This window comes from Meles meles, chromosome 1 (assembly GCF_922984935.1).
Source record: "Meles meles chromosome 1, mMelMel3.1 paternal haplotype, whole genome shotgun sequence".
Classification (NCBI taxonomy): domain Eukaryota; kingdom Metazoa; phylum Chordata; class Mammalia; order Carnivora; family Mustelidae; genus Meles; species Meles meles.
The window spans coordinates 141,290,747-141,311,094 of record NC_060066.1 but is presented as its reverse complement, the minus strand read 5'-3'; the positions used below and the strand labels follow the sequence as shown (position 1 = coordinate 141,311,094).

General features: G+C 35.9%; 1 protein-coding gene across 1 annotated transcript in view; it reads right to left on the bottom strand.

Moving 5' to 3' along the window:
- Positions 1-11,129: 11,129 nt before the first annotated feature.
- Positions 11,130-20,348, bottom strand: part of LOC123954166 (guanylate-binding protein 4-like) — a 28,009-nt gene continuing 18,790 nt past the window's right edge. Inside the window, exons 11-14 of the mRNA XM_046025035.1 lie at positions 19,962-20,100; positions 19,405-19,601; positions 14,606-14,659; positions 11,130-11,144 (exon numbers count right to left, since the gene is read on the bottom strand). Of these exons, the coding sequence (XP_045880991.1) occupies positions 11,130-11,144; positions 14,606-14,659; positions 19,405-19,601; positions 19,962-20,100 (405 nt within the window). The remainder of the gene's footprint in view (positions 11,145-14,605; positions 14,660-19,404; positions 19,602-19,961; positions 20,101-20,348) is intronic.

Below are 20,348 nucleotides of genomic sequence, written 5' to 3'. Positions count from 1 at the left end.
CCTATAACTGTGGAGAGAAAAACTGAGAGTCGATGGTACTTGAGCAAGGACGCACTCCCTCCCCATTTCCAGTTCAGTTTAACAAAAGCTCCACTCATGGCGGCTATGGCAAAAAAGATATGGCTTTCTTTCCCCTCATTTTCCAAGCAGAGATAAGGTATCTCATTGGTAAATGCAGGTCATTGGTATTTCTTATCCCCTCCAACACTGAGTTGCACAGACTAAATTCCTGGTTACTGTGACCAGGGACTGGTGGTCTCCCAGTCTCTACCCAGCCCTGCTTTTAGAGTGGAGGTTTTAGCTGGATTTAGCAGGCTGAGAACATCTGGCCTGACCACCCTCCCTCTGGTTCATTTGTAGGGTGGAGTTTCCATGTTTAGGAAAGACAAGTGAAAAACACCAGAGGCTACCATCCTTGCCCAGTGGAAGGGCACAGAGAATTTTATCCAAGGACAGAGGCAGTCCATAAACACAGAGCACGGTGAAGCTCTCCCCAGTGGGACTGACTTTATTTAAAATGGAGTGTGGGGAAAGTTCAAGCCTGAGGACTTAAAGAAAATTTATTGCTGCAGATTGACATTTATAAGAAATATTAACAGGAGATTTTCAGGCAGGGAGCAAGTGACCCAAGTGGAAAAACTACTACCACCAATGAGGGATATGTAATTATAAAAGACAAAATAAATGCATATTATTTCTCTTTTCTTAACTGACTTAAAAAGAAATTATATAAGGGGTATCTGGGTGGCTCAATGGGTTAAAGCCTCTGCCTTCGGCTCAGGTCATGATCCCAGTGTCCTGGGATCAAGCCCCGCATCGGGCTCTCTGCTTGGCGGGGAGCCTGCTTCCTCCTCTCTCTCTGCCTGCTTCTCTGCCTACTTGTGATCTCCGTCTCTCAAATAAATAAATAAAATCTTTAAAAAAAAGAAATTATATAAAACAATATGTATATAATTGTATCAGAGGGCCTATAACATATATAAATGTAATATATTAACAGCAGAACAAAGGAGCTACATGAGTGCAAAGCTTATTGGAATAAAGATATAACACCAGACATTGACTTGAATCCATGGGAATAAATAAAGAGAACCAGAAATTATAAGTAAGAAAGTTAATATAACAAGTCCTATATATTTATTCTTCCTCTTTCAGCTACTTTAAAAGACACACAATTGTATAAATGAATAATTATAACAATGTATAGTTGGACTTGTAATATATGTAGATGTAATATTTAATATATATAAGATTAGTAGCACTAAAAGGGGGAGGAGGAAGTAGGAGTATAGGAGTAACAATTCTGTATCTTGCTGGAGCTAAGTTAGCATAAATTTCAGGCTTAGAGAAGATTTATATCTCTATCTATTTATATCTTTGTTTATATGTGGTTAGCCCTGGAGCAGCCAAAGAAAATAGTAAGTCTCAAATCAGTATCTTTTCACCTTAAGTAACTGGTAAAAGAAGAGCAAACTAAAATCCAAAGTAATGGAATGTAGGAAATAATAAAGATTTTTGTAAATGAATGTAATGAAATTAATGAAATAGAGAAAATTAATGAAACCAAAAAACTCTTTTTTTTTTTTTTTAAAGATTTTGTTTATTTATTTGACAGAGAGAGAGAGAGCCAGAGCACACAAGCAGGGAGAGTGGCAGAGGGCGAGGGAGAAGCAGGCTCCCTGCTGAGCAGGAAGCCTACGCAGGGCTTGATCACAGTACGCTGGGACCGAGACCTGAGCGGAAGGCAATTGTTTAACCAACTGAGCCACTCAGGCGCCCCCTATCTTTGAAAAGATCAACAAAATCGACAAATTTGAAGTCAAACAGGCCAAGAAAAAACGATGGAAGGCTCAAATTACTAAAATCAGGAATGAAATAGGGAATATTAATATTGACTTTCAGAAATAAAAAGAATTGTAAGACAATACTATGAACAACTGTACACCAACAAATTGTTTTAAAAATGGACTAGTACCAGGGCACCTGGGTGCCTCAGACGGTTAAGCACCTGACTCTTGATTTTTGCTCAGATCGTGATCTCAGGGTTGTGAGATTGAGCCCTGCGTTGGGTTCTGCTTTAGCTTGTCCCTCTCCCTCTTCTTCTGTCCCTGCTCACTCATGCTCTATCTCAAATAAATAAATAATCTTTAAAAAAAGAAAAGAACAATGGACCAGTACCTGGAATGACACAAACTGCTTAAACTGTCTCAAGAAGAAATAGCTCATCTGAATGCACTGAAGGACACAAGTGAAGTGATTGAATTACTGATAAAATTACTTGCAAACTTGGTAAAAGAAAGAAGAAATTTACCCAATTCCTCAAAAGTTATTTTACCACATGTACTTTCCTTCTCTCTCTGAACTATTTGAGAGTTATAGATACAATGCCTCTTTGCTCCTAAATTGTCCAATGTGTATTTCCTTAAAAAGTAATGATTTTACAGAAGCTTGTTATTTCCTTAAGTCATGTATTTTTTTGGTAGTTGCTGTTGTAAAAAGCTGGAATTCTGCCTCCCACCCCTCTTGGAAGGGACCATTGAATGTCCGAACAGACATTTTAGACTGGTTATTGCAAATGTTAAGTAGATATGTAGCTATAAGAAATGAGCAGTTGATGCCTCTTATCCGTATATCTATCTCCTTTATTATGAAATGATGGAAATTTGAATCAAGACTGTGGCATCTTTTGGTGCCATTCTTTGAGCTTTTTAGGTGAGGGATTGGAGTTATTCTGTTGGGACTACTTAGGCCTATATTTGTCCCTGAGCTAATAAACAATATTCAAATTTTAAAAATTATTCAAGCTGTTATGAGATCATAGCTAGCCTATTCCAGAACTAAAAGTTTGTATATGTTGTTTAGTTAGTGAATAATTTTCACCAGGACAGACAATACTTGTGACATGTAGTTTCCAAACTGAGAAAAAAAAGAAGCCTCAAAATCTGATGAAGACTCCATAGAACACAAAAAGCTTTGAATTTCTTGAATTCAATGTAAATCAAATATGAAAGTATTTACTAATGTCTTGAAGAAACTTCACTATTATTTTGAATGAATTGTTGCAATTATATTTAGAATGAGGTTTCCACTACTGAACATCATGATGAAGAGTGACATTTTTCAAATGTCATGGAAATCTTCCAACTAGTTGCTGGATTTAATCCACTTTTGCATGACTACTTGGAAAAAATGCTAAAATTTTAAAAAATACAACATATTCAGTATCTGTATCCCAAATAGATTATGATGAATTAGTCAGAATAAAAGGAAAACATATATAAAGTCAAGTGTTATGTAGAGTCCGAATGCTACTCCATTATTGTAGATTTTCCATGATTTTAACAAATACTGATCAACTGGCAATACTGTGTTTAAGTTATTACATAAAACCATGAAAAATTTGTGGGGTTCTTTTCCCAACTGCAATAACTTATCTGTGACTTTATTTAACACAGCGAAATATATTCTGGGTGATTGTAACTTGCTATTGGACAGTATTTGTGGGCATTAGTATGAGTATGTCATATAACAATGCAGCCATATGAAAAGTAAAGACAAAGGGCCACATGCAATCTTTATAAACGTTAATAAATAAGTAGAACGTGCTGTCCCACGGGAGCTTATTACCTTTTTCATCAGAGTATAAGCTGGCCTTCTAGTACCTGAAGTTATTAAATCCTTAAGTATCTTTCCAATTATATTTTCTCTTTGGGTTAGTCTTGTTTTGTAGAACAAGTATTTTAGACACACAGCTCAACTTTGTTAAGTAGCTAAAGCAGAAAGCCTGGTTTGGCTATAACAAGGAAAATACAAGATGGGTGTGGAGGAGGGACAGGGTGAGCATCAATTATGGTCTATTGTCTATGTACAAGTTGCAAGAGTTAAAGTCTGTGGCATGCACAAAGTCATGTGTCCTAAGTCCTTTACAGAATTGTAGCTAGTCACCAACTTGAAGATAAGATGATGGACTTCATTTAACATAAGGCACAGTGATCAGAGTGGTGCAAGGAGTGAACCATTTCAGATGCTTCTGGTGCACAGACTTGAATATTCTCCATCTAACCTCTGATGCCAGCTCTGGCTGTAGTGGACAGTTCAGAGAAAGCCTGAACTCATCTCAGGCTGAGAACATCTTGCTTTAGTATATATAAAAACCATGTCCTCACAAGAGACTACAGAGGTTATGGGCTTGGGGTTTCTCCCCTATAACTTCCCTCTCCTGGCCTCTCACAAACATGCTAAGCATGATCTTTCCCTAGGGTCTTTGTACTTGCTGTGTTTCCCCTGCAACTTACAACTGTTTCCGCATATATCCAAGTGATCTACTCCCTTTAGAGCTTTAGCTCTTTGCTGAAAGGTCGCTTCACTGGTTGGTGCTCCTGACACCCTATTTAAAATTGGTCTACTTCAAATTGCCAGCACTTTCCCCTATTCTTGCTTCACTTTTCTGCATAGAAATTGTCATCTGATATTCTGGATTGTTGATATTTTTATTGCCTGCTAGAATGTTAACCTCCACGAAGGCAGCGATTTTTGTTTGTTTGTTTTGACTTCTGAATCCCTCAAAAAAAAAAAAAAAAAAAAAAAAAAAAGCCTGGCATATAATAGGCCTTCAGTAAGTAAGTATTTGTGATTGAATGGATCCAGTTGTGAAAGTGAACATGCTGGTGAAAGGTTATGCTCTTTTCAGAGACTTTGGAGACATACTATAAAATTTGCTTCTGGAAATGTTCATACTTTCCTACTCTCCAATTATGTATATAAAGTATGTACTTTTCACATCCTCCCAAACAAATGGAATCATAGCTTCCTAAAATCTAAGCTACACTGAGAGGTAGATAATATCATGCTATTTCAATAGACAATTTTTTATTATTGCTGAAAAAGAACATATATTTATATAGTTATTTTACCACATTTTTATCTCATAGTATAGAAGTTTTGTTGAGGCATTGAAGTCTGAAATAATGTTATAATAAATAAAATGCATTTGGTGCCTACTATATGGTAGACATTGTGCTAATTCCTTATAGGTGTTACTAATTAAATTTAATTTATTCTTTAGCACATGCTTATGAGTAGGTATTATCATTTGCATTCTATAGACTAGTAAATACAGTTTAAAGATTTTTTTAATTTATTTATTTTAAAAAATCAGTTAAGAAAACTATTCATACTGTCTTACAATTATATAATTTACTAGTGTTCTTTTCTTTTTATGTGCATTCATATTACCTGGGCTCACCTTCAGTCTGAAGGATTTCACTATTTCTTGTGAGATGCGCCTGCTAGCAAAAAATTGTTTTTATTTATCTGGAATGTTTTTTAAAGTTTTTATTTGTATACCAGAAACACTGTATGCTAACTAACTGGCATTTAAAGATGTTTTTTAAATAAGAGTTCAGTGGGCAACAAGACAATTGAGATTTCCTTAAATGATAAGTCAGTGTATTAAAAGAGAGAGGTCAAATTAAGTTCATCCATGCCTCTGTATTTGCAAAAGTGGCCTGGGACACTCTGGTATAGTATATATCTTTTATCCCTACCAATTTTGACAGTCTGATTAGTCCTTTCAGTAAATAAAAGGCTCTGCTTCTCAATTAAGGGATTTCTTGTCTCAGTTAAGGACAACTTGAAACTGTTTTTATTGAACACATGTCAATTGAAAATGAAAGCAGGAACAAGCTCTTAGTTTCTCAGAAGTAGGTCAGATGTTAAGAAAAAGCTCTTTCTTATGTAACGTAATGAGTTGTGTGCAATTTTTGTGCATTTTGTTTCTATGTCAGCCTTGCAAATTGTTCTAGGGACTTTTTCTTTTAAATACTGGGTATGAAGAAGCTATCTATATTCCCTTACTTTCTAGTATAATTGGAATTGCAGCCTCTGGAATACTTATTCTAAAAGACAGATACACATCAAATTAATTTGTGTGTTAGTATTATTAAATTAAAAATGTATGTATATATATGCTTAATGGTTTCAAATGTTACCCAGAATTACACGTCTAGAATGTTTTTATATTAAGCTGCTTTACACATGGAGAATTCCAAGCAGAACATTTTAGGGTACTCAGTAACAGGAATTCATTATTTAGTTGGGGTCACTGAGTCTCATATGCAATAGGAGGCAAGACCAAGAAAACAACTTTCAGAGTGTGTGTGTGTGTGTGTGTGTGTGTGAGTGTGTGTGTAGAGCGAGAGAGCGAGCATTTCTACATTCCATTCTCGTCTCACTCCAGCGCTTGGTGACACCATTTGTACTTTCTGTGTCTATGAGCTTGATTAATTTAGATACCTCATATAGGTGAAATCATAAAATATTTGTCTTTCATAATTTATTATTTTACTTAATGTTTTCATGGTTAGTTCATGTGACAGATTTCCCTTTTAAAACTGAGTAACATTCCATTGTATATATACAACATTTTCTTTATTCATTCATCTGTCCATACAGACATATGGGCTGCTTCTACTTCTTGACTGTTGTGAATAATGTTGCAATAAATGTGGATGTGCAAATATCTCTTCAAGATTTTGCTTTCAGTTCTTTTAGATGCATACTCATTAGTAAAATTTCTGAAACATATGGTTAACTCTATTTCTTTTTTTTTTAAAAAGATTTTATTTATTTATTTGACAGACAGAGATCACAAGTAGGCAGAAAGGCTGGCAGAGAGAGAGAGGGAGGCAGGCTCCCTGCTGAGCAGAGAGCCCGATGTGGGGCTCGATCCCAGGACCCTGAGATCATGACCTGAGCTGAAGGCAGAGGCTTTAAACCACTGAGCCACCCAGGCGCCCCAACTCTATTTCTAATTCTTTGAGGATCCACCTTACAGTTTTACATAGCAACTGCATTTTTTTTTTTTTTTTTTCTAGAAAGAGAGAACATGTGTCTGGTACAGAGAAGGGCAGAGAGAGAGAGGGAGAGAGAGATAATCTTAAGCAGACTCCATGCTCTAAATGGAGCCTGACATGAGGCTTGATCTCATGACCCTGGAATCATGATGTGAGCTGAAATCAAGAGTTGGATGCTTGGGATGCCTGGGTGGCTCAGTGGATTAAGCTGCTGCCTTCAGCTCAGGTCATGATCTCAGGGTCCTGGGATCGAGCCCCGCATCGGGCTCTCTGCTCCGCAGGGAGCCTGCTTCCTCCTCTCTCTCTGCCTGCCTCTCTGCCTACTTGTGATCTCTCTCTCTGTCAAATAAATAAATAAAATCTTAAAAAAAAAAAAAGAGTTGGATGCTTAACCGAGTTACCCAGACGCCCCCGTTATTTATTTATTTATTTCCATTCACATTATGTAAGAGTTTCAGTTTCTCCATATTTCCACCAATATTTGTTATTTTCTATTTTTTTTTTATACTGGCCATCCCAATATGTATGAGATAGTATCTCATTATATTTTTGATTTGCATTTCTCCAAGGATTAGCGATATTAAGCATTTTTTCATGTGCTTATTGGCTATTTGTCTCATCTTTAATGAAATGTCTATGCAACTCCTTTGAACATTTTAAAAACTGAGTTATTTCTTTCTCATTGTGAATTGTAGAGTTCTTTATATATTCTAGATATTTGTCCCCTATTAGATATATGATTTTCAAATATTTTCTCCCTTTCTCTACATTGCTTTTTCATTCTATTGGCTTTCTTTTTTGCTTGTTTGTTTGTTTTTTAAAATCAGATTATGGTTTTTTCTTTTTTTTAAACTTAAATTCAACTAGCCAACTTATAGTACATCATTAGCTTCAGATGCACTCTTCAATAATTCATGAGTTTTGTATAAAACCCGGTACTCATCACGTCATAGCTTTTCCATTAATGCATTGAAGTTTTAAAATTTGATGTAGTCCCGTTTTTCTCTTTTTGCTTTTGTTTCTGTGATCTGTTGTTGTCATATCCAAGAAATCATTGCCAAATCCAATGTCATGAAGCTTTCCTCTATGCTTTCTTCTAAGATTTATAGGGGTGCCTGGGTGGCTTAGTCAGTTAAGTGTCTGCCTTTGGCTCAGGGTCCTGGGATAGAGCCTCATGTCTGGCTCCCTGCTGAGCAGGGAGTCTGCTTTTCCCTCTCCCTCTCATCTCCCCCCACCCCCGCTCCATCCCTCATATCTTATGTCTAGTTCTTTAATGTATTTTGAGTTAAATTTTATATATATTTTAAAGATCCATATCATTCTTTTGTATGTGGATGTTCAGATCTTCCAACTTTATTGAAGAGACTGTCCTTTCCCCATTGTGTGGTTTTGATAAGCTTGTTAAAGATCATTTGACCACATATGTGAGGGTTATTTCTGAGCTGTTTATATGTCTATCTTTATGCTAGTATCTGACTGCTTTAATTACTGTAGCTTTGTAATATGTTTTGAAATAAGAAAGTGTGCAGCCTCCAACTTTATCAGTCTTTTTGAAGACTGTTAGGGCTATTCAGAGTTCCTTGAAAGTCCATATGAATTTTAGGATGCTCTTTATGTTTCTGCAAGAAATGTTATTGGGATTTTGATAGGAATTGCATTGAATCTGTAGTTTGCGTAGATTAGAATGGACATTTTAACAATATTAAGTCTTGGAATTCATGAACATGGGATGTCTTTTTATTATTTGTGTCTTCTTTAAATTCTTCCAGCCAGGTTTCATAGCTTTCACTGTATAAGTCTTTTGCCTTCTTAGTTTAATTTTTAAGTTATTTTAGTAATTTATAACTATATAATAATTTATATAATACATACATATATTTTAATATGTATGTTTATGCTCCAAAAAGTTATTTAAAAACATTCAGGAATAAATCTAACAAAATGTACAAAGCGTATATGTTGCAAAATATAAAATATTACTGAAATATTTCAAAGGGCTAATAAATTGTGGGAAGTATGATGATGAATTAGAAGACTATTTTTTGAGTGTCATTTCTTCACATATTTATCTGTAGATTTGGTACAATTTCTATTTTCACACATGTAAAGAAAATTGTTTCATGACCACTATAGCAAAAAGATATAGCTATTGAGTCTTCTCAATAGCTGTTGCTAGGTCAATATTACATGCTCATAAAAAAATTAAACTTGACTCTTACCTTCTGACATTATAAAATTGATTTAGGTGGGTTATAAATCCCAATATGGAAGACGAAATAATAAAATGTATAGAAGTAAGTCAAAGAGATTATTTTCATGTCCTCCAAGTCAGGCAATAGAACAAACAAATCAATAACTTGTAAACAAATAATTGATAAGTTTATGTTACTATTAAAATTCATGTTCACTCAAACACCACTAAGAGAATTTAAAAGTAAACTAAATGATAATAGAAAAAAATTATAGAATATAGGATATATAGTCTCTAAGTAAAGAAGAAAAGAAAAAAGGACAGACAACCCATTAGACACATAAGCAAATATATTGAATAGGAAGGTATGCAAAAGGCAACAAACACAAAAATGCACTCAATCCTCCTAATTATCACTAATTAAACAAATTAAACCCACAATTAAAACTATACACTTATTACAATTACTAAAATTTACAAGTCTGACATTACTAAGTGATGATAAGAATGTGGAACTAGGAATTTTGCATATCACTTATGGCTGTATAAATTTGGACAATCACATTGAAAAACTGATATTACCTACCATAAAATGAGCAAATACTTACCCTATGAGCAAATAATTTCACTCCTTGTTATATACAGAAATATTGTTACTGAATCCAACAATTTGGATGAATTTAAAAAAATACAATGTTGAACCAAAGAAGCCAAAATGAGATGAATCATCTACATACTTGAATTTATATAAAGACAAAACCCAGACAATAGCAATCATGGTGTCAGAAGTCAGATAAAAGTTTCTGTGTTAGTCATCTGTTACCACATAATAAATTTTCCCCAAATTTAGCAGCTTTCCATAACAACATTTATAATCTCAAAGCTTCTGTAGGTCACAGTAATCTGGCTATGGGTTTAGTTGGGTCCTGTGCTTCAGTGTCTCCTATAGACTGTAATACAGTGCTGAGTGGCGATGGTAGTCAGTTCAGAGCAAAGTGGGGAAGAATCACTTCCCCAGATCACTTCCCAAGATCTCTGATGTGGTTCTTGGCGGGGTTCATTTCTTTAAGGGTTGTTAGATTGAAGCCCTCAATTCCTTAAAGTTTGTTATCTGAAGTCCATCCTTAATTCATTACCATGTGGGCTTCTCTACCATGGTAACTTGGCTTCATCCATGTGAACAAGCCAAGAAAGAGAGAATGAGAGGGGTAGGAGGAGGGAGAGAGAGAAAAAAAGAGAATGGGATAGAGAGAAAGAAGCAATAAGAGGGAGAAAATGCTATCAAGACAGAAATCAATCTTTTGTTACATAGTCATAGAAATTACATCTCATGTTTATGATATTCTATCCAATAGAAGCAGTTCACCAGACTCAGCTTCCACTCAAGACAGAGGCAGTTGCACAAGAGTGTGAATAATAGGAGTCAGGGATCACTGAAAGCTAGTGCTAGAAATTGCTTTCTACACTTCCTTTGTGGGAAAAGGGAGCGAGAGGAAATCTGAAGGTGCTATGACTAAGCTTCTGGGCACATTTGTAAAATCATCTTCCTTACATAATGGCACAAAGACATGTCTACTCTTTGAAAATCTCCATAATATTATAATTTGGTTATTATTCTTTATATATGTGAAATTTTGATTTGTTTTTTAAAAGCAAAAAATTCCTAGGACTAGATTAGATCTAGGAGGATAAGACTGAACATAGTTGTACAGAAATACAATTATAAGAGAATGTTATGAAAAACTGTATGCTAACAAATTAGACAAACTGGAAGAAATGGATAAATTCCTAGAAACATATATACTACCAATTTTTGTTACTCTCCACTTTTGAAAGTATCTTTTATACATGTCATCAGATTTTTTGAAAATAGTTCATTTACAGTTAAGGAATTTTTAAATTTGAGATTTAAATTTGAGATTAAATAAGGAATTTTAAATTCAAGAATTTATTAAGCCCAACCAAAGCCTACTGACAAAAAGATTTTACTTTATGTTTTGCCTATTTGTTATTATTACATACCTTCCAGTCCTTCAAACTAGCATTTCCATTGCTTTTGTATATTTAAAAACAAAGAAAAGTTCTCATTCTTGGCTAACCTGCATCGTGAAAAGGACAGATACTTTACCATTAGATAAGAAGTGATTACTGATAAAATGATGTTAAAAATAAAGTGCATGAGGGGCCCCTATGTTGTTCAGCTGGTTAAGCATCTGCCTTGAGCTCAGGTCATGATCCCAGGGTCCTGGGATAGAGCCCCATGTTGGGCTCCCTGTTCAGGGCGGAGTCTGCTTTTCCCTCTCCCTTTGCCCCTCCCCCTGCTGATGCTCTCTCTTTCTTGCTCACTCTCTCTCTCAAGTAAGTAAATAAAAATCTTAAAAAAATAAAGTATTTGGTTGGCTACAAAAGCAACAATGAATTATATTCAGAAGGATTTTAGATGGCTTCACAGAGGAAGTGCCATTACTGCTGGATCGTGAAGGAGGACTCAGATTGCAGCAAGGAGAAATTGAAAGGAAATCTATTTTAGACTGAAGGAAGGGAATGAGCAAATACACAATGGTAGTAAGCAAATTCTAGGAATCAGCTGGAGTTCACTATAGCTATAGGCTTATTAAGGATGAAGTTGATAGATCAGTTGGGAGTCATGGAATTTATTCCAAAGGCAGATATAGACTTTGAATAATATTAGGTATGCTCAGAATAGTATTGAGTGCCACATTCTGATGGCAGGAAGAGGAAAAGTAAAGTGAGGACACTGGAGATAGAGATCACTTGAGGTTGCTGCTACAGCTTGGAAGACATATCACTGTTCTACCATTCTGGGCATGTGTGGAAGCTTTGCTCCACAAGGTGGTTGAGGGATTCAGGTTCCTTCCATCTTGTTGTTCTGTATCCACCAAGAAAGCCTATTTATCAGCAAGGTCAAAGCTCAACTGCTGCCAAATCTGATGTGGTAGATGGAGAAAGATGTACTGGTGGAGCACAGGAGCATAAATCTATGGCCCAGACTCTCAAATCACATATTTCTGCTTATATCTCATGTGCAAACACAATCACATGACCATTGCTAGCTTTAAGAGCAGCTAGAAAAATCTAACATCTAACAAGGTTTTCATGAGCTAATTTTGATAATGAAAACATTAATATTTAGAGCTGAGATTTCTGTTATTATTGTAAAAATATATGCAACAACTAATGAATCATTGAACACTACATCAAAACCTAATGATATATACTCTGTGTTGGCTAATTGAACATAATAATCAAAAATTAATTTTAGACATTTAAGTCATTAAGTTCCGTCTTATTGCACCAAAACATAGGTCTTATAGGGAAAACTGAAATTACAGTGGATTTTAATTTGCACAATGGATATTCAGGAAAGAGTCTTCAGTAAGACTTGGACAGTAAAGTGCCAGTATAACATACTTATGAGTTGATAAAAGTGTCTTTCAAGCTATTCTCATTCTCCAAAGAGGTTCAGGCCCCGTGCCTCTCTTCCATCATCCACCCTTATATGTAGTAAGACAGGGGCATCTGGACGGCTCAGTTTGTCAAGCATTTGACTCTTGATTTCAGCTCAGGTCATAATCTCAGGGTTGTGAGACTGAGCCCTCTTTCTCTCCCTCTGTCCCTCTCCTCACCCTCCCTCTCTAAAATAAAAAAAAAATGCTACATGGGGTAAGACAGCCTTGTGCCACATCTCTGATGGTGATGACAGATGGAGTCCTAGACTTTGCCCATTCTTTTTTCAGGAGGACCATTCAGAGATTGAGATTGCTCTGATTCCCATATAATAGGTTCAAGTAAATGTACTAATGTGAAAACCCCCTCATCTTTCTTCCAGATACACAATATGGAATTCCAGAAAAATCTAGTTGATTCTGAAGAACAATTTTCTTCTAATTCATCCCCTTTATAAGCATGGGGTTGGAACTTGGAGCATTTCAGCAACTTTTCAAGTGACTGAATATTAAAAAAAATTAGATGTACAGTATGTTGACTATCATCTATAATATTTTATTTAAATTCAATTAGCCAATATATAGCCCATCACTAGTTTTTTTTTTTTTTAAGATTTTATTTATTTATTTGAAAGACAGAGATCACAAGAAGGCAGAAAGGCAGGCAGAGAGAGAGGGGGAAGCAGGCTCTCCGCTGAGCAGAGACCCTGATGAGGGGCTCGATCCCAGGACCCTGAGATCATGACCTGAGCCGAAGGCAGAGGCTTTAACCTACTGAGCCACCCAGGTGCCCCCCCATCATTAGTTTTTGATATAGTGTTCAATGATTCATTAGTTGCATGTAACAGCCAGTGTTCATCACATCATGTGCCTTCCTTAATACTCATCACCCAGTAACCTCTTTCCCCACCCACCTCCCTTTCCACAACACTCAGCTTGTTTCCCGGAGTCAAGAGTCTCTCATGGCTTGTCTCTCTCTCTGATTTCCTCCCATTTAGTTTTCCCTCCCTTCCCCTATGATCCTCTGTGCTGTTCCTTATATTCCACATATGACTAAGACCATGTAATTGTCTTTCTCTAATTTATTTCACTTAGCATAATGCTCTCCAGTTCCATCCATGTCGATGTAAAAAGTGGGTATTCATCCTTTCTGATGGCTGAATAGCATTCCATTGTATATATGAACCACATCTTCTTTATCCATTCATCTGCTGGAGGACATCTTGGCTCCTTCCACAGTATGGCTATTGTGGACACGGCTGCTATGAACATTGGGGTGCATGTGCCCCTTTTTACTATATCTGTATCTTTGGGGTAAATACTCAGTAGCACAATTGCTGGGCCATAGGGTAGCTCTATTTTTAACTTCTTGAGGAAACTCTGTACTGTTTTCCAGTACCAGCTTGCATTCTCACCAACATTTGTAAGAGGGTCCCCCTTTCTCCACATCTTCGCCAGTATTTGTTGTTCCCGGTCCTAATTTTGTCCATTCTAACTGGTGTAAGGTGGTACCTTATTGTGGTTTTGATTTGTATTCCCCTGATGGCAAGTGATGTGGAGCATTTTTTCATGTCTCTATTAATAAAAACTGTTAAAATGTCTGTGCTGCCCAGAGCAATCTCCACATTCAATGCAATCCCTATCAAAATACCATCAACATTTTTCACAGAGTTGGAACGAACAATCCTAAAAATTGTATGGAATCAGAAAAGACCCTGAATAGCCAAAGGAATGTTGAAAAAGAAAATCACAGCTTGAGGCATCACAGTTCTGGACTTCGAGCTGTATTACAAAGCTGTAATCATCAAGACAGTATGGTACTGGCACAAAAACAGACACATAGATCAATGGAACAAAATAGAGAACCAGAAATGGACCGTCAACTCTATGTTCAACCTATCTTTGACAAAGCAGGAAAGAATATCCAATGGGAGAGAGACAGTCTCTTCAATAAATGGTGTTGGGAAAATTGGACAGTCATATGCAGAAGAATGAAACTGAACCATTCTCTTACATCACACACAAAGATAAACTCAAAATGGATGAAACACCTAAATGTGAGGCAGGAATCCATCAAAATCCTAGAGGAGAACACAGGCAGCCATCTCTTTGACCTCGGCCGCAGCAACTTCTTGCAAGACATGGCTCTAAAGGCAAGGGAAACAAAAGCAAAAATGAACTATTAGGACTTCATCAATCTAAAAAGCTTTTTTACAGCAAAGGAAACAGTCAACAAAACTAAAAGCCAACCTAAGGAATGGGAGAAGATATTTGCAAATGACATAATAGATAAACGGCTGGTATCCAAGCTCTATAAAGAACTTACCAAACTCAACACCCCCCCCCCCAAAAAAAAAACAACCCAGTCAAGAAATGGGCAGAAGACATGAACAGACACTTCTCCAAAGAAAACATTCAAATGGCCATCAATTGTAATACATATTTCAAAGTTACCAAGAAAGTAATCTTAAGTTTTCATCGCAAGGAAAAGAATTATAAATTTGCATGGTGATGCATGGTAACTAGACTTGTGGTGATCATTTCCCAGTGTATACAAAAGTTGAGTCATTATATTATAAACCCAAAACTAATATAATGTCATATGTCAACTATACCTCAGTAAAAAAAAAAAAAAAGGAAAGAAATTAGAAACTGGAATACTGAAAGGTTATAATTAAAACAAGATTAGGATGCGTATCTTATGGTTTCCAGTTCCCTGTTGTAATCAGCAGACACTTCTATTGCACTGAGGTATGTTATTTCAAGGAGCATAAACGCTCCCATCCTGTCATTAATTGTACCCTTTTTATGTATTATTATTTTAGTTTTAATTTCAGTAATTTCATCTTCATTTCTAAATATGTAAAAATATATACTCTATAAAATGGAAGAGGCATGGAAGAGGATATGTGATGTAAAGTTGGCCATCTCTCAAGCCTCATGTCAGCTACACAGGTCCATCCTCAGTTGTGACCATAGTTACTAGTTCATTCTGTATTCTTCGTGAGACAGATAAAATAGATGTATCTATTTAGTATATTTAAATTTACTTGTAGCAACTGTATACTGTCTGCATCTTTGTTTTTTCACTTTATGCTAAATCTGGAGATTTTCTCATATTAGTACAAATAGAGTTTTCTCTTCCATTGTAGTGACTCTAGAGTATTCTTTTGTACAAATGCCCCATGATTTCTCTTACCAGTACCCGACAGAGAGGTATTTTTTTCTGATTTTTTAGACATACACAAGTGCTACAACATATACCCTCGTATGTATGACATTTGGCACATGGACAATTAAATCTATAAGTTAAATTCCTAAATTTGAACTTGCTGGATCAAAGGTATGTGCATTTAATACCTTGATATAGAATTGTTTCAATTTCCACCTACTAGAAAATATGGGAGATTTTCTATTTCTCCAAATCCTTGGCAACCTAGGACCAAAGGAGCTTTTCTTTGCTAATCTTAGAGATGAAACAGGAGCCTCATAACTTCATTTTGCATATCTCTTATTATTAGCAAAGTTGAATATATTTCGTTTCTTCTAAAATATTTGTCCACTTTGGGGACATGGCTGTTTTTTTTCCTCACTACTTTAAAGAAGCTGTGAGAAAAAGAAAATGGCTTAAAGAAATTATATCATTTTTTCTGATATATATTAAAATGTATTCCTCATTTTGCCATTTGTATTTTTACTTTGCTCTTGTTTTTCTTTTTTACTTTTTATTTGTTTTATTTAAATCCAATAAGCCAATATATATGCTTATGGCTTTCTATGAAGAACATTTTTTTCTTAGATAGCTGATAGTCAAATTTATCAGTATTTTCTTTTATCTTAGTCTGACTTATTTCACTTAGCATAATACTGTCTAGGTCTATCCAGGTTGTCTCAAATGGCGCTATTTCATCCTTTTTAATGGCTATGTAATATGCCATCGTATATGTATACCACAACTTCCTTACCATTCATCTATCAATGGACACTTAGATTGCTTCCATATCTTTACTATTGTAAATAATGCTGCAAGTGTTTTTGTTTTCTTTGGGTAAATACTCTGAAGTGGAATTATTGGATTATATGGTGTTCCTATTCTTAATTTTTTAAGGAACCTCCATATTGTTTCCATAATAGTTGTAGCAATTTACATTCCCACCAACAGTGTATGAGAGTTCTTTCTTCTCTACATCCTTGCCAACACTTGTTATTTCTCGTCTTTTTGATTCTAGTCATTCTGACAGGTGTGAGGTAATATCTCAAGGGGGTTTTGATTTTATTTCACTCCTAAGTAAAATCTAAAAAAACAGATGAATAAACAAACAAAAAGCAGAACTAGATCTGTAAAATACAGAAAATAAACTGACAGTTACCAGAGTGAAGGGGGTGGGGATTGGACAAAATGGGTGAAGAGTGGGAGATACAAGCTTCCAGTTATGGAATGAATAAGTCAAGGGAATTAAAGGCACAGCACAGGGAATATAGTCCATGATATTTTAATAGCAATGTATGGTGACGGATGCTTGCTAGTCTTGTGGTGAGTATAGCACAATGTATAGACTTGAGAAATCATGGATGCCTGGGTGGCTCAGTTGGTTAAGTAACTGCCTTCAGATCAGGTCATGATCCTGGAGTCCTGGGATTGAGCCTTGCATCGGACTCTCTGCTCAGCAGGGAGTCTGCTTCTCCCTCTGATCCTCCCCTTCTTGTTCTCTCTCTTGCTCTCAAATAAATAAAATCTTCAAAAAAAATAAACTTGAGAAATCATGATATAATTGAAACTACTGTAATATTGTGTGTCAACTACACTCAAAGAGAAATAGCAAAATATATTTTATTCATTTCCATTATGTCATACTTAGAAAAGTTCTACCTACTTCAATATTATTTTTTAAACTGCCCCTATTATTTAATTTTATGGTATAGTTTTTCATGTTTATATCTTTGAACCATCGGAAATTTACTTGCAAATGAGACCTCAACTTTTCTTTTTCAGTTGGCTACCTATAGTTCAAACACCATTTGCTAAATATTCCATGTTCCTTCACAAAAGAATACACCTAAATTATCATCTGTTCAATTTTCTCATGACTTTGCACTGATTTTTAAAAGTCTGTTTTGTGGTTGTTACAATATTGAGATGTTAGTACCACAGTGTAATTGTTGGGGTGTTTTGACATGTGGCTAAAGCTAGTTCCCTTTCATTTGTCTCTTTTTCAGGATTGCACTAGATATTTTTGTTTGCGGCTTTCCATAAAAACTTTATTTTTTTAAAGATTTTATTTATTTACTTGACAGACAGAGAGAGAGATCACAAGTAGGCAGAGAGGCAGGCAGAGAGAGAGAGAGGAGGAAGCAGGCTCCCTGCTGCGCAGAGAGACCAATATGGGGCTCGATCCCAGGACCCTGGGACCATGACCTGGGCTGAAGGCAGAGGGTTTAACCCACTGAGCCACCCAGGCGCCCCATTCCATAAAAACTTTAGAATTAATTTTTCTACTTTCTGAAAAATTATGTTTGATATATGTTTTGGATCAAATTAAATGCACATATTAGGTAAAATAACATTGACATTTTAATTTCTGTCAATGTGTCTTATATGGCACTTAAAAATTTTCTTCATATAAATTTTACATACTTCATGATAATTTTATTCTGCAGTATCATATCGTTTGATGTTACTGCAAATTTGGTCTTTTTTTCCACTGTATCTTTTAACCTGCTTCTCACTTGTTCAAGTTAATTTAATCAATAGTAAGTTTGTCTTTTCTGTGTAAGACCTTCCTATATTTAGGTAATCACTTTTTAAACTTTTGTTAAATGAAATTAACATGACACCTATATCTCAAAAATGAGTCACAGCATAACAAAAGAAGCCTCATTTTATAATTTCCTAACAGGAATTTTGAGTCTATTTTGTTTGTAATCTGAGAATTTTAAATCCTTTAATATGCATTTTATCTTAGACTTACAAAAGGGAGAGTTCACTTTTGAAAATACCTAGTTATCAAGTTGGGTTTTGTATTTAACACTGGTAGCTAAGCTAAGCATATCCATCTACTTCTTTATTGTTGTAGTGTTCTTTTATGGAATTTTTCAGTATTTCCATGTTCTGACCCTTATGGTAAGACTATCTGTGGCTTATAACTTCCTATGATTTGCTCGGGATCATCTTGCTGAGGGTGGGGAGATGTTGGGGCTAAGTCAAGACTGAGAACTATCACAGACATGTGTTCCAGTTCTAATGATGCCTTTTGGGAGAGAATGTAGGTTTGATTCTAATTAATTCTTAGTTCTACTTCAGGCAGCATGGTTGCCATCTACAAAAATGGGAATTGCTAACAATGTGTAGAAAACAGGCTATCAGGTTGCATGTTGAAATAAGGAATACTGTTTCCTTATAGTTTACAGAGTAATTCACACAGATCTGGAAACAAATGCAGCAAGTTATAGGGCTTTCTGGATTTTGTATTTCCCATCAAGCATAATCTGATACACAAAACCCAGAGGATCAAAATCAAACAAAACAAACAAACAAACAAAAACCCAGAGGATCGATTTTAGATATATCTGACGGTTGTACTAGTATCCTAAGGATTATAGGACTAATGTCCTACTCACTCCAGGCATTATGAAAGCATACCACAGTCACTACAAACAGCAGCCTAGCAATCTGGGGGTGTCATTTGTTTACCTCAAAGACTAACACTATAGAAAAGGTTAGAGTCTTGTGGATTTAAGGACCTCAGCAGGATCCAGATGGATCTGAGGCATTAAGTGAATCATATGTCTTTATGATTCCCCACAGGGTGATGGTTTTTATTAGTTTTGGTCCTTCTCCTGAGGAACCACAGCATTGTCCCTTGGGCATTGCCCAGGCTCTGTGCAGATTTACCGTTAGCTTGTGCTTCAACCTTTTTTCCTGTTCCCCCTGAAAGTTTTCACTTTCTCTTTCCAACTTCTCTCTCAGTTGGGCTAAGTTTTCCTTAAAGCTTCTCTCTTGAATCTCCAGTTTTTGCTGTTGCCCCTTGTATTTCTGTCTTAGCAGCTCCAGTTTCTTCCCAGCTGCCTCTTCCTTAGCCTGCTTCGCACCTTAGAGAGAAGAAAGCAACAATCAGGTCTGATGATTTTATTTTGCAGTATTTTGTTTAGCTGCAACTGCAAATCTGGCCTTTTCTTACACTTCTCTTTTACAATCTTGTTTACTATTTCCTTAATTTGATCAAAATTAAGTCTGACTTTTGTATGTCATATCTTAGTAATCATTAATAATCACAGTTTATCTTTAAACTTATGTTAAAGAAACTAATATGACACATGCTTCCAAAGTAAGTCAGAGCATCACAGAAATCCCTCAAGGAATTCTGGGCCTATGTCATTTTGAGCCCACAATCTTCATCCCCACACCAGGTAACTCACTAGGATTTGGCATTTCTTCACCTAATACTTTACCAATCAAATCAAAGATCCATAGATCCAATGAATATTTATTTTCATTATCCGCTGCAATCTCTTTTTTTAGTAGCTGTATCTCTGTAAGCAAGTCCTCAGATTTCTGTAGAAATCCTTCATTAAGAAGTTCTTCTTGGATCTATAAAAGAGAAGGAGTCCACTTTTGAAAATCCTCTATTACCAAAAGTAAGGGTTTTGAGTTCAACAGTTTCAGCTCTGAAGCACAGTGTCTACTGTTCGATCACCTGAGAGTGCTCTTCGATGGGTCTTTCCTGGAGAGTGGGAGTATCCATGGTTTACACCTTCCCAGGAGTCGCTCAACACCACCTCACTACGAGGGGAGTGGGGTCAGTCTAGGTCAGACCTGAGAACTATCCTCTTAAGAGG